The sequence below is a fragment of the Musa acuminata genome, chromosome BXJ1-5 (assembly GCF_036884655.1).
Source record: "Musa acuminata AAA Group cultivar baxijiao chromosome BXJ1-5, Cavendish_Baxijiao_AAA, whole genome shotgun sequence".
Lineage (NCBI taxonomy): Eukaryota > Viridiplantae > Streptophyta > Magnoliopsida > Zingiberales > Musaceae > Musa > Musa acuminata.
In genome coordinates, this window is record NC_088331.1 from 4,563,188 (window position 1) to 4,578,433 (window position 15,246).

General features: G+C 39.5%; 2 protein-coding genes across 7 annotated transcripts; one reads left to right on the top strand and one right to left on the bottom strand.

Annotated features, from left to right (window-relative positions):
* Positions 1-1,255: 1,255 nt before the first annotated feature.
* Positions 1,256-10,080, bottom strand: LOC135673165 (probable 1-deoxy-D-xylulose-5-phosphate synthase, chloroplastic). 6 transcript variants are annotated; one of them, XM_065181954.1, is made up of 13 exons: positions 9,596-10,080; positions 9,184-9,289; positions 8,475-8,902; positions 7,526-7,717; positions 7,113-7,229; positions 6,859-7,023; positions 6,607-6,757; positions 4,955-5,223; positions 4,425-4,677; positions 3,983-4,278; positions 3,582-3,860; positions 2,346-2,630; positions 1,256-1,844 (listed from the first exon to the last, which is right to left on the bottom strand). In XM_065181954.1, the coding sequence occupies exons 4-13, from the start codon at positions 7,691-7,693 to the stop codon at positions 1,695-1,697; spliced, it is 2,133 nt and encodes a 710-aa protein (XP_065038026.1). In that variant the 5' UTR covers positions 7,694-7,717; positions 8,475-8,902; positions 9,184-9,289; positions 9,596-10,080; the 3' UTR covers positions 1,256-1,694. The 6 variants fall into 6 exon arrangements, with proteins under 6 accessions (XP_065038026.1, XP_065038030.1, XP_065038027.1 ...); XM_065181958.1 differs by lacking the exon at positions 9,184-9,289 and having other exon boundaries at positions 1,338-1,844; positions 6,859-6,966; XM_065181955.1 differs by lacking the exon at positions 9,184-9,289 and having other exon boundaries at positions 1,338-1,844.
* A 254-nt stretch (positions 10,081-10,334) lies between these two features.
* Positions 10,335-12,013, top strand: LOC135673166 (UDP-glycosyltransferase 73C6-like). The gene has a single exon (XM_065181960.1). It carries the CDS (start codon positions 10,449-10,451, stop codon positions 11,901-11,903), a length of 1,455 nt encoding a protein of 484 aa, XP_065038032.1. The 5' UTR covers positions 10,335-10,448; the 3' UTR covers positions 11,904-12,013.
* Positions 12,014-15,246: the final 3,233 nt, after the last annotated feature.

A 15,246-nucleotide genomic window follows, 5' to 3' on the forward strand; every position in this document is an offset into this window, starting at 1 on the left:
CGTCCGTGACGTCACACCAGAAAAAGTCAACAAGGAGGCGTCAGTCATTGTCTTCATGATAGCTGCAGAAAACCTACTTCAGATTATAATGTTATTTAAACAGTACTGTGTTATCAATTAATTTTACGACCATTTTTTTATTAACATTTAATCATTGTCAAGTGTTATTAATTAATTTCACGACCATTTTTCTCATGTCAAGTAGTCGATTACCAAATCCGAATTTTTTTTTATTTTATTTATTTATAAGAGGTAATGATGAAGACGAGATGGAAGCTCAAGATTTTATTAGCGATGGTCAAATTAATAGCTAATTTCGTGTCATATGGTATCGTTAGTGGCGATAGAGTACAAGAAAATTTTAACAAAATTAATAAAGATTACAAATAAAAAAAATAAATATTTTTAACTTAATTAAACATATGATTTTTGATAAGTTTCGATGATAATAAGATATTCTTATAGTCGATCTCAAATAACTGAGACTTAGTGATTTTATTATTATCATAGTTTTATCTAATTTTCTTGCTCTTAGAAGGTTTTGAATAAAACTATTTTTTCCAATAAAAAAATATTATTCAGGAATAGATTAAAAATAAATAGTAATCAGCGATGGGTAATCGAACAAAACTAATAATCAATTCGTTAGATATCATATTGCAATGAAATAACAACGAAAAGAATATGATAGAACAGATCAAAGACCTAAGAAAGAGACGGAACTCTCATGTCACGGATCCAGGTTTCAGCATCAGAAGAAGATTTGGGTAAGAAGAAACAGAACACTACAAATTAAAACTGAGATCTACTCGGATGGAACCAAATTGCAGCCGTCACCAATCCACCTGAAGCTATCAAGAACAAGAACAAGAACCAAAGAAAAGACGTGGTCTTTTCTCCCCTCAGCTGCTCTCTTCAGTAAGCTATCGCAAGGCATCCATCAGTATCATTCATGCTAAACCACTCCCATGATTACACAAGAGAGAAGATTCAACTCTGTATTTGTATCCTTGAACCTACTTGGGGGTTTGAAAGTTCAACAAATTAATGAACAATTAGATTGTTCAAATGTAAGTCTAATGATCTTTTAGTTTTCCTTTTGATTTGAAAAATCCTGGGGTTTTAATATAACAAAATCTATATTTTTTAGCTAGCATATTTAGTAATGACTCGATTAACTAATCCTTTATGAAGTGCCAGTTGAGCACAAATCTGATAAGCCAAACTCATTGCCTCAATCTGATTCCGCGCGATGTGCAATCAATGAGTCTCGATCTAATTCATCAAAATAAGTTGAACCAACTTAGTTGAGTTAGACCTTATTTAGGTCTAGCATATCTCAAATACAAATTAAATTTATCATGCCGGCACAAAAATGAACGTCCATGGATAAAATGTGACTCGGGACTACTAAATGTGATCCATACAACATAAGAGCTCTTAAGATGCAAAAGGCGCATCCCTTCAAGAAGCTCACTCCCCGCTGAAGAAGCTTGCATTCGATAACAGAATACAACTCTGAACAATGAGCATATCGACAAAAAATTATACAATTTCTCTCCCAATTTCCATATCGGCCCACGGATGTCGATCAAAATCTGGCAGCCTCGATAAGAACTCGGAGGCTTAACTGCAGACATCAGTATAAAATTCCCCCTTTTGAATCTCCTGCGGATGTTCCCGTTCAGAACTTTCTACCGCATTAAGAGAAAGGCCTCCCGATGACGTCCCAACAGACTTAATGTTGTGGCTGCAATGTGATGGCCGGTCAGTCCAGCAATCTCTAGCTGTTCCCTTGGGGTTGCTTGCTCTATGTAGTTGTCTGGTAGTAGAATGGGTCGCCACTGGTGATTCAATAAGAACATCCGTAAAATGAGCGCTTGATCATTTGAAAATCAACATATCATGATAAGAGAAGAAAGAATGGAGTTGCCCCAAAAAAAGAACAAAATCCAGATCGGTCGATCATGTAGATGCATTCATGCAAAAATGTCATCATTTAAAAGTTTGCTTTTTGATTCTCTCAACATTTTCTATCAAGGAAAATGTCAGGAATGTCATATAGCAGATATCATAAGCATGGAATACTTTTATTAATTATGCATTTGATAAATGTTCAAGCGTAATGTTATAAATATGATTTAATATGAAGTATGCATGTGACGTTTGTGGACAGGAAATTCAAGTTGTAGGTGACAGCCATCACACAATCTGGATATCCTTTGAACAGATAATTTAGAAGATAAGACCATCACCTTATGTTGTCTTGCAGCCATTCATCTTATTGCCAACTTTTATAGGTACAAACACAAAGGGTACAAATTTGGGAAAAGCAAGATAAATACCTTTACTCTTCCATCAAGCAAACCATCAAGTGCCATGAATTGTGAAACATGAGAACCAAAACCACCAATGGTTCCTTCCTCGACAGTTATCAAAAACTCATGCTCCTGACATAGCCTTCGGATAAGCTCGATGTCAAGTGGCTTGCAAAACCTTGCACTGGCAACGGTCACTTGGATACCGAGGCCAGCAAGCAGAGATTGTGCCTTTAGGCAATTCTGAACCATCACACCATAGCCAAGCAAAGCCACATGTTTTCCTTCTACTAGCATCTCTCCCTTCCCAATCTGAAACAAGTAATTACAACCATAGAGATACAAGTTTGCTAAAGCACAGCCGGTCAAATCCAAGATGAGATACTTGTATGCTGTTTCCGACAGAAATCTATATTGCAGAAACATAATTTAATACGTAAAATCATCTTATTAAAAAATGAGTTTCTATGTGCAATGACAGGAAAACCAATAATATAACCAAACTACTTCCAGCGTGGATCAAGGCCAAAATGTCATACCTCGCAGTCAAATTTTCACAGAAGTGAAAAATAGTCAAAATCAGACAACAGATAGAACAAACTGAACTAGGATATAGTGGGGCATAAGCTGGAAATATAACCAACAATGTGATTACAGTCTGAAGATAAATCCACACGAGCAGAATGGTAATAAGTGTACCCAGCATGTCGAATAGAGGTTCATTCTTCTGTTTCTTAATGTTCGAATTATGTAAACTGTTATTCATATATGCAGATATGCAACAGTATCTGACGATGGATGTACAGAACTACAGACTAGACACGATGTGAGCAGCATATGTTAATAGATATCATATTTGTTTAGGATGGATTAATGAACAAGGCTCCTCCCAAGTCTGGGGTAAAATTACAAGTCGTTTATGGATATCATATTCTTTCATGTCCGTGAGATCACAGTAAAAAATATCAAATTGTAAAACTACAGATCCTACCCAGCTTTCGCAGCTCGACGTTGAGATCAATTTTTACTTTACAAGAAAAGAGAAAGGCTTGAACAAAAGAAATTTTAAATGAGGTGCTGAGATGAAAAGAGTCAAAATTCTGGCCTCCTACATATTATACTGATTTGTCAGAACATGAAGGAATTGACAAGACAAACAAATTGCCTTTGAAAAGTTCTAAGATCCCAACCACGATGAAAATTACACTACATAAGGGGGAAAATCAGAATGGAAGCTGTAGGGAGAAAATCACAAAAAGGTACCTCAAGAGGCATTCCACTATGTAATAGACCATTGTTTCCCATAATAGCTACCCTGGGATACCGGAAGCAAATAGGCCTGTCATTAACACAAGCAGCAGTAGCCACCATGTCAATAAGTTCATCTTCATCTGATGGTGCCATGACAATCATATTTGGCAAGCATGCCATAAATGTTATGTCAAAAACTCCAGAATGAATTGGACCTTCAGATCCTGCCAGCCCTGCACTACTAATGGCAAATCTCACAGGAAGTCTCTGTAGATCTACATCTTGGATAACCTACACAAAGAACATAATTATTTCAAATTTTCTTGTAATGCTTTTTTAATGGAACTCATTTTTGCCATTGACCAGTACACCTGGCACAGGAAGGGGATGAGTGCAAGGGCAAGAAACAATACCTGATCATATCCTCTTTGTAAGAATGTTGACGGAATTATGCAGAACGGTTTCAAACCCCCGCAAGATAAGCCCGCAGCAAAAGTAATAGCATGTTGTTCTGCCATACCAACATCAAAAAATCTGTCAGGAAATCTGGACTGGAAGAGCTTAAGTGATGGATCGACTCCCATGCCTGCATGAACCACTACAATTTCTTTGTCCCTTTCTGCTTCTGCAACTATAGCTTCAGCAAGACAATCATTGAATGTCCTCGAGGGGTTGCTGTTGATGGAATTAGAACATGATTTTGAGTTCTCTGTTAACAGCCAATGTGAGAACAAGTAATTAATACAGAAATATACATTTTACAAAAGATAGATAAATGTAATAAATCCACATACAATAAAACATGGAACTGTGCCTTGCAACAGCCCATAATGGCCAATGATCCCACTATCTTACCTTTCTGAATACTTTCCAAGTCCTCATCTTCTGTAATTACATGAACCAATACGGGTCCAGTTGAATCCAATGATGCCACTTCATTGAGTACACAAATTAGATCATCAATATTGTGTCCATCCACTGGTCCAATGTAGTACAGCCCAAGTTCTTCAAAGAGAGTAGCTCCAAGAGGACCAATCATACCACGTGTATACTCATCAACTTTAGCTGCCAATTCGTGCATAGTTTTACCGATTCTTTTCGTTACACCCTGACATTGGCACCCATGAGAAGAATAAAGCGTTCAATTATAAGTAAGAAAATAATTAAATTAAACCCCAAATAGTGGTGGAGAGACAGTTACCAAACCATTATGGGTTACGACAATTATACACATGTTGTGATAGGCTTGTATGCCATAGTACCATTCAAATATTCAGTCGTATGATAAATCTTGTTAAGCAAGTATCATGAATATTTATACTGCCTGAGCCTACGTAGACATGAAAGTGCTATGGCGATTCATGATTCAAATAGAAAGCATTTACCTTTGCAGCTTCCCTGAATCTCCGGAAGGATCTACTAGATTGAATCTTGCTTAAAGTGCTTGAGATCGGATTGATTGTCATTTTTGGTCCTTCACTAAGCTTAGGGTGTAAAGAGTGCCTACTATCATTTAAAATCACTATCATGTTAGAATCAAGGTACCCAGCATTGCTCATTGCCTCATAGACCTGACCAGCCATCGTTGTCCAATTACTTATAACTGTCACTATACGATTCTTCTTTCCATTAATATCCCTTGCAACTGCCATGCCTGAAAGAGAATAAGCACTGCAACTAAAACCAGGATTTGCTTTAAAATAAATCAAATCACTGGATCTCAATTGTAAACATGGTTACTAAAACATAAAAAAGCAACTAGTAAAGATCCAACAAATGGATACAATATCACTGGTTTATTTGTTCATAACAGTACCATCCTAGAATAACATGGCCTGGCGAATGAGAAATTATCTCTCTTCTGGGAACTATTGTTTGTCAAATGCACGTATATGTCATGTGGAAAGATAATTTTTGTAGTACAAGGTAGACAGAACCAAACTGAATTAACTGATCCAAATGCACACTCTCCTATCCTTTGAATTTTCTTAAAATTGAATTTAAATAAGGGGAAGTATTTGTAACTTCAACTTACAATGTAGATTTCAGCTAGCCTTCCAAAACTTAATCTTTACCATTTAGAAATTCCATCATAATAATCAGTTTCATCTGAATATGCTAAGATTCCAATCTCCGCTTCAACTTTGGTTTACAATTAAATGAAAGACTTCGATCGTATCTATGATTTCAATTGCTATATTCATTATATTAACCTGGTCCAGTTGATAAGAATAGTTTATTTCATAAAGCATGTCACTAGTTACTAGTAATAACTAGACAAGTAAAGAAAGGCTACATTTACTTTTCAAATAAACTATGTAATATTTGTAGTCTACTGCTCAATGTTGGAGATGTTATAATATATCCACAAATTTAAAGCAATGCTAAAACAAGTAAACTACTTTCACTAAAATATTAATGAAAATGATGGACATAAAATTAAAATAATCACAATACTTTTAAATTCAATGTCTTCATATGCCAAGTATCAAATATAAGCTTACATTCTAACCTAAATAAAAATTCATATGCACATTAAAAAGTGCTTGTAACAAAAATGATAAGCATTAGTCCATGTATGAATACAATTTACTACTTAAGAAATTCCTAATCGAATAACATTTTTTATAACAAAAACATACTGCAGAAATGTTTATGATATGTTGGATTTCATTTGTTAGAAAATCTGCTCTTGTGTAGATGCAAACAACGGACGTAAGAAATTCAATCTTTATTCTAGAATGGCAGAGAACAACAAGAAAAACAAAGTATCCAAATCTTCAGGAAAGTTTTCCCATATATGCAAGCTCATCAAGTAAAAGGAATATCTAATTGTTAGAGGCAATTGATGTTGCAGATATTTTATTACCCGCATGTAGCAAGAGCTTGCTTTTCAATATGGTATATGAAACTGAAACCATAGATGCTTCCCAATGTCAACAATAATACATATGAAAGTTAACCTAACACATCCTGGAGGCTTGTTTTACACCTAATGGACTCAAAATTATAAGGGAAAAGAAGCCAAAGAAAGTACCAAGCCCAGCAGATATGCTATTGCATCCATGCCCAGCACCAAATGCGTCGTACTTGCTTTCTGCTCGAGAAGTGAAACCCGAGAGACCATCTTTTCGCTTAAGTGTATGCATAAGAGAGCGCCTTCCTGTCAGAATCTTGTGTGCATATGTCTGTAAAATTGGAGTAACGCTATTTACAATAGAAACCCCATTACGATATTTTGAACCATTTAAGTTATCATAGATTCTAGTTTACAAGCAAATCATAGTACCTGTTCACCATCATCCCAGAGTATCTTGTCCATGGGAGCATGAAAAACATGATGTAAAGCCACTGTTAACTCCACCACTGCAAGACTTGCTCTGAAGGGCCTACGGGTCTTTGACATAACAAAAGATATCTCAGAACGAATTTCACCAGTTAATTGCTTTAGTTCCTGAATTAGAATTAATGTCATTTGTCATATTACTCACGTAAAAAATTTCAGCAAAGGTTTACTACATAGTAATTATGAAACTAACAGACTTTGTGGGACAGATTCTTCAATTGAATTGGCATATCAACCATGTCTAAAATGGGAGTTGGATCTTTTTCCCAGAAGAAATCACCAATATCTGGTAGTGCAGCAACCTGTCTGCAACCCTGCAAAAGAGATATGCCTTCAGTTTTACTGTTGATAACACTTAGCTTCTATGTTCCAGAAACTCACGACTTTTCATCGCAGAGGACTGTTCCAGATACCAAGATTATCTTATTATCTTTGTTTCAAGGATCAGGTAAATAATCAGGCATCTCATCATTAATCTCAAATAGTGCAATAAACTAAATGCAACATTATCAAGTTACCTTCTTGCATAGCTTTCCCACAATGTAAAATGAACAAGGTATCAGAATTAAAGATTACAGTTTACCGCTCATGCATCACAGAAAGATTTTACCTTCCTTAGATACGTAGTTACAGAATTTTGGTAAATAATCAACTCAGAAGTGCTCCTCTTCAAGAACTGCGGAGTCCCAAAGTAACCAGATTCCGCAGATTGGAACCTAGATTCGCTTTGAAGGAAAGAAATATGTCTGAACGGGCAATGAGAGGAAGCAGAGGCCATTTAGGAAACAAATTAATCTACAACCTGCAACAAATCGTGAACGATTAGAACCAATTTTAACAAAGATTTTACCAACTTAACACCAAGAAGAAGAGGGGAAAAAAGCATCACAATCATTTTCCAATGTAGAACTAATAAGACTCCTAGAAAAATGAAGCAATCACCATGAACACCAAAAATACCCTAAATCATATTTTTGGGGGAAAGCAAGCTTCTAAGACATAGCTAATAAGAACTAATAAGACTCCTAGAAATTGCAGCTCTCAATGTACTAGAAAGAACACAGCGTCAAATTTCGGGTACAGAAACTCATCAACTCCAAACTATGCAACAAACGAACGACCACTTTATCAATTCACGGAGTATCAGTGACTAAAAACCAAACTGATAAGCTCTATTAATTCTTGCTCGAAAAGAGGCTTCATAACCAATCTAAATTAGCTTTGGAATCCACAGCATCATCTCTTGAGACGTAAATAGTTAGTACCAAAAGCCTGTCGGAACTCGTCAAACCGTAAATGACGGGCGAAAAGGAGCAGCATTTAAAGACCACACATACGTAAGGGAACAAAAAAAACCCTAAACCGGAAGACTTCCACAGCTGAAGACAACAAAATCAGCGAACTAAGAATCCAGATGGTGCGAGACTCCAAGGACGGCACGTTCGAACAAGATCCAAACTTCGCCGGATTACTCGAAGAGGCGGAAGCCAATAAATGAGACAGACGGCGGATGTGACACGACTCATAATTTAGGAAAGCAAAGTGGACACGCGTCGCACCAGGAGCATATCCTCCGTCAATCACCGACGTCTATCGCATCGATCATGGGCTGGGACGGCTCCGACCGTTCGTCTCGCTGTACAAAGCCCGGAGATACCAACCGCAGGTCCGCGGGACGCCGTAACGGGGTAATTTGTCGGCAGCGATAAGAGGAGCGAGAGATAGCGGCGTTGCTGGTGACCCTATCCAATCCTTTGTCTTTACTTTCCAAAAGGCATAATGAGGAAATAGTCTTGCTTTTTTCGGACGGGAAGGCCCATCTAAAGTGATGGCTCCCTCTCCTTTCTTGGGCCAAAGGCGTCCGCACTCGGAGCTTCCGGTGGCTGGCGGAATGAGTCGACGGCTCTTCGAGACGAACTCTGGGATCGTTCTGACACTGCCGCAACCATCAGATTTCCTTATCTATCCTTGAGAACAAAGCTTAATCCTGCAACAACATCAGAACTCATAAAGAAAGCATCAATTTCAAGAAAACTCAAAATTAGTTGCGTAGCACGCTATCATTGGGAACCAAAATGAAAATTCAACAACGTAGAAAAATCAATATGACCAGACGAACTCATTCTTGATCTTTCTATTCCTCAATCAACATGAAATTATTAATTATTCATAAAAAATAAAAGATAGTAAAAAAATCTAAAAACTTATTTAGATAATTTTTAAAATTAATTTTCATACAAAAAATTTAATCTTTAAAACCATAACAACCTTCTTGGAATATGTATGTACTTAGAGATCCTTCTTGGATGTGGGGATCAAACACCAAAGATCATCATCAGGGGTGAGACATATGCATAGCAGCCATATTCTCCACCTATGGATCAAACACCAACAATTATTATAGATCAGAAAGCAAGAGGAACACGACACAATCATAGGTCTCTTTCCAAAGATCAGGCTTTAAAAAAGTCAAGATTTTTCAGGAACAATCGAAACTCGCCATTTTTTCCTGAATAATATAAACTCGATTAACAGCAACCAATCAAAATTTTGAAATATGAAAAAGATAATATTATAATTATATTTGTGAAATATATTAAATGATATTTAATGCCATTTTAGTAATATCAATGTCACCCATGTTATGCTTTTACCAAATTACCCCCAAATTTGTTTTTACCTTTGGGGCAATCCTTTTTCCCCAATTCGATGAAAATGCTCCTTCCCCTCCAAAGCAGCCTCCGATCGTTGTCGTCTCCGCCTTCGCCGCCCCTTGTTCCCACCGTGAGCGACGTCGCTTGTTGCCTCCTGCTCCCATCATAGGTAGCGTCGTCCTTCCTTGCTCCCCCTCCTCTCTTCCTCCTTCCCCATCCTTCCCCCTTCTCCTCCTCATCCCTCATCGCCCATCCTTCCACTTCGCTTCTGTGTAGTGCCCGCCCCCGCGGGCGATAGCCTTGAACCCCTTCCTTTTCCGCTTGTGCAACACAGATAGAACAACGGTGGGCGACGAGGGTGCCAGCGGAGAGGATAAGGGCCGTTGCCTTTTGCACAGGTGGCAAAGGAGGGGGACAAGACTATCACTCGTGAGCGACGTTGCACGGAGGCGACGTGGAAAGGCCGACAACGAGGGAGGAGGAGAGGGCGGTGTCGCTCGTGATAAGAGTCCGGGTTGGTGATGAGAATGATTTGAGGCTGCTGATGGAGGGAGAGTGATATTTTCATTAAATTGACGGAAAAAAGTTACCCTCACGTAAAATCAATTACGGAAGTATCGATCATATGGTAAAAACCCGAAAGGGGGCTGTTTTAGGTAAAATGCCCAAAAGAGAGGTCAAGTTATCTGACGTGTGAGCATACGTCCTCTACGGCGGACGTTTGTGTGATTCCGAGTTGCACGTGACGATTATAAAAACGTTCGAGTGTCAGATCATTTAATAAAGTAGAGGCGATGGATCTTTGACCTTGCCTCGCTCCCTCTTCCTCACCTTCCACCTGCTCTGCAACTGGGTGCCGAAAGGTGGAAACGAGCAGCCATGGACGCCACAGCTCACTTCGTGTTGGTTCCCCTCATGGCGCAGGGCCACACCATTCCTATGGTCGACATGGCCCATCTCCTCGCCAGCCGCGGCGTTCACGTCACCTTCATCACCACCCCCGCCAACGCCTCGCGGATCGAGTCCGACATCCAGCGCGCGAGGGGGTCCGGCATCCCCATCCGGTTCGTCTCCCTTCGCTTCCCATGCGAGGAATTCGGCTTGCCCCAGGGCTGCGAGAACCTCGACTGCGTGACGTCCAGAGAGCACGCCGTGGCCTTCCTGCATGCTTGCCGGACGCTCCGCGGGCCGCTGACGTCGATCCTCCGCCAGCAGAACCCGCCGCCGAGCTGCGTCATCTCGGACACGATGCAGTATTGGACCGCCGACATGGCTCGAGAGCTGGGCATTCCGAGGCTCACGTTCAGCGGCTCCGGCGGTTTGTTCCACCTCTTCAGGCATCTCTTCCTTCAGAACAAGTCCAATGACAAGGTGACCAATGGCGCAGAGTCGGTGGTCTTGCCTGGGTTTCCCCATCACATTGAGATCCCAAGGGCCCTGATTCCTGGGTCTCTTTTCATTCCAGAGATGGCAAAGTTCCGTGAGGAGATGATGGAGGAGGACTGCAGGTCCGATGGTGTTGTAGTGAATACTTTCAGTGACTTGGAAGCTCCGTGCATCGATCAGTATCAGGAGGCCATCGGGAAGAAGGTGTGGACGATTGGTCCAATGTTTCTGTGCAACAGAGATGCCGCCTATATAGCCGCCAGAGGAAACAAAGCGTCCATCGATCAGGCGCAATGCCTGCGCTGGCTCGACTCCATGCAACCGAGCTCTGTGATTTATGTGAGCTTTGGCAGCCTCGCTCGCACCTCGCCTTCTCAAGTCATCGAGATAGGACTGGGCTTGGAGGCCTCGAACTGCCCCTTTCTGTGGGTGATCAAAGCCGGGAACAGATCCGCCGAGGTGGAGACATGGCTATCACAAGGATTCGAGGAGAGGACAAGCTCGAGGGGCCTTATCATTCGAGGCTGGGCCCCTCAAGTGATGATCCTGTCGCATCCGGCGATCGGAGGATTCATGACGCACTGCGGCTGGAACTCGTTGTTGGAAGGCATAGCTTTTGGCGTGCCGATGATAACATGGCCACACTTCGCGGAACAGTTCCTCAACGAGAAGTTGATAGTGGAGGTGCTGAGAACTGGAGTTGCCATTGGAGTCAAGACCATGACTCCTTGGCAAGTGGACAAAGATGTGGTGCTGGTGAAGAAGGATGACATGGTCAGGGCCGTGTCTCGCTTGATGGGAGAAGGGGAGGGAGGGGAAGCAATGAGGAACAGGTCAAGGGAATTGGGACACAAGGCGAGGGCGGCTGTGGAAGAAGGTGGCTCCTCGTGTGAGAACGTCACCCTCTTGATACAACAGATCGAAGATAGCATGAAGCTGGCCGAATGAATGAATGGCTGTACTAAATAGGAACGTAAAAAATCTAATACGAGAAAAATCATGAGACGGTAGTCCACCTCAAACTTTCACTGTGAATAATAATAATAACAGGTTTACAATCGATTTCTCTATAATAATCATAGGATCACAATAACATCAAGATTATAGATCTTAACTATATCTTCATCACATAGATGGATCTTATCGTAAGGGAATTTTAGGTCTCACAAAATAAATATTACAGGAAAGTACCTTAGATAGGGTAAACTGTAGATCAACACCGTTAGGATTGTAGAGTTTGCTGCAAGGATTCTTCACAAAAAAATTGAGCTAAAACTGAGAACGTTTGGCCACCGATCATCAAGCAGAAATCTCTAAAACCTTACTTTCTCTCTTCTTTTCTCGTCGCTTGCTGCACGCTCACCTGCCACACGCACGCTGCATAGTCACATGCACCAAACCCTATCTTTTGTTTTCTGCCATCAATTAGTGATTTGGGCTCAATAAGTCCAATTGTCCAAGCCGCTGAACCCAATAATTCTCTCCCTCAAACTCATATGGTGGGCTGTACCAAGCCCGCTCTTCGCCTACATGCTTCAAGCTTCTCCTTACGCAAAGACTTTGTCAACATATCTGAACTATTCTCACTGGTATGTACGTTTTCGGACTGTAATTCTTTCAACTCAAGCATATCACGAATCCAGTGATATCTCACATCAATATGCTTGGATCTAGAATGGTATGTTGAATTCTTGGAGAGGTGAATGACGCTCTTACTGTCACAGTAAACAGTATATCCTTCCTGTTTCAAGCCCAATTCCTATAGAAACTTTTTCATCCATAAAGCTTCATTGCAAGCTTCAGTAATTACTATTTATTCTGCTTTTGTGGTTGATAGAGCAACATACTTCTGTAACTTAGACTGCCAAGAGACTGCTCCTCCTACAAATGTCATCAAGAATCCCGAAGTGGATTTCTTAGAATTAGTATCACCTGTTATGTCTGCATCTGTGTAACTTTCTAACACAGGTTCATCACTGTCAAAACATAAACACAACCTGGAAATACCTCTTATATATCTTAATATTAATTTCACTGTTGCCCAATGTTCCTTTCTAGGATTAGAGAGAAATCGGTTGACAACTCCATCTGCATGAGCTATATCTGGCCTAGTACAAACTATAGCATACATCAAACTGGCTACTGCAGATGAGTAAAGCACTCTGGACATTTCTTCTTTTTCTTTCTCGCTTGTAGGACATTGTTTCGAATTAAGCTTCAAATGATCTGTAAGTGGAGAACAAACTGCTTTGGCTTTACTCATGTTGAATCTTTCAAGAACATTTTCAATGTAAGTCTCCTGAGATAGTCAAATCTTCCTTTTCTTCCTATCACGAAGAATCTTCATGCCAAATATTTGTTTCACTGATCCCAAGTCTTTCATGGCAAAAACTTTACTTAGCTCTTTTTTAAGCTTTCCAATTTTTCCAACATCATGACCAACAATCAGCATATCATCCACATATAGCAGTAAAATAATAAAATCATCATTTGAAAATTTTTTCATAAACACACAATGATCATATGTGGTTCTATCATACCCTTGGCTCATCATAAAGGAATCAAACTTCTTGTACCACTGTCTAGATGTCTGTTTGAGTCCATATAAATTTTTCTTAAGCTTACATACTAGATTTTCTTTTTCCTTGACTTTGAAACCTTCTGGTTGCTCCATGTAAATTTCTTTTTCCAAATCACCATGAAGAAATGCTGTTTTTACATCAAGTTGCTCAACTTCTAAATTCAAGCGGGCAGCTAAACCAAGAACAACTCGGATAGAGTATATTTTCACAACTGGAGAAAATATTTCTTCAAAGTCAATACATTTCTTCTAACTGAATCCTTTCACAACTAGTCGTGTCTTGTATCTTTGTTGTGAGCTATTGTTTTCAGTCTTCAATTTGTAAACCCACTTATTCTTGAGAGTTTTCTTCTCTTTAGGCAACTTTACTAAGTCATATGTGTGGTTCTCAAGCAAGGATCTCATCTCTTCTTGCATGGCTTTAACCCACTCATTCTTATTCTCATGTAGAATAGCTTCTTGGTAAGTTTCTGGCTCTCCCCCGTCAGTAAGTATAACATACTTATGTGGAGGATATTTGGTAGATTATTGTCGCTCTCTAGTGGATCTTCTCAATGGAATCTCAACTGGTGGTGGAGGTGCTTGTTCAGTTGGTTCATCATCATCAATTGTAGGTGTATCATCACTGATATTCTCACCACAATCTTCTTGTTCATCTCCCCCATGATCATCATGAACTACAGGTGAAGGAATTGGACCCAGACTCCAAGGAATATAAACAGAAGTTCCTGGCTTCTCAATATTATCACCATCATCAAACAATTGGTCTTCAAGAAATACAACATCTCTGCTTCTAATAATCTTCTTATTCACTGGATCCCATAATATGTACCCAAACTCTTCATGACCATATCCCAAGAAGATACATGCTTTTGCTTTACTATCAAGTTTGGATCTCTCATCTTTAGGAATATGAACAAATACTTTACACCCAAAGACTCTTAAGTGATTATAAGATATATCTTTTCCTCTCCAAACTCTCTCTGAAACATCACCTTTCAGAGGAACGGATGGAGAAAGATTTATCAGATCAATTGTAGTTCTCATAGCCTCCCCCCAAAATGACTTTGGTAACTTAGCATGAGAAAGCATACACATAATCCTTTCTTCAATGGTTCTGTTCATCCTTTCTGCCACACCGTTCTGTTGAGAAGTTTTATGAACTGTTTTCTCAAGCCTGATACCATAGAACCTACAATAATTCTCAAAAGGACTCCTGTACTCACCACCATTATCTGATCGGATACACTTTAGCTTTCTGCCAGTTTCTCTTTCAACACTGACATGAAACTCTTTGAAAACATTGAGTACCTCGTCTTTAGATTTCAAAGCAAAAGCTCACACTTTTCTAGAATGGTAATCAATAAAAATAACAAAATAAAGAGTACCTCCAAGAGTTTTAGTTTGCATAGTACAAATATCAGTACGAACTAAATCAATAACATCCGATCTTCTAGATGATGGATATGTCTGAAATGCAACTCTATGTGTTTTTCCAGCTAAGCAATGATCACAAGATTTAAGAGATGTACCTTGTGCAACTCTTATGCCAAAGATCTATACTTTCACTTTTTTGAATTGCATTAATCTCTCCTTTACGTAGCTTAGCTTCCATAACATAAAATGAGTTAAGTTTCTTTCCTTTTGTCACAATCAGAGAACCTTTAATGAGTTTCCATTTGCTTTCACCAAAATAGTGTGCAAAGCCCT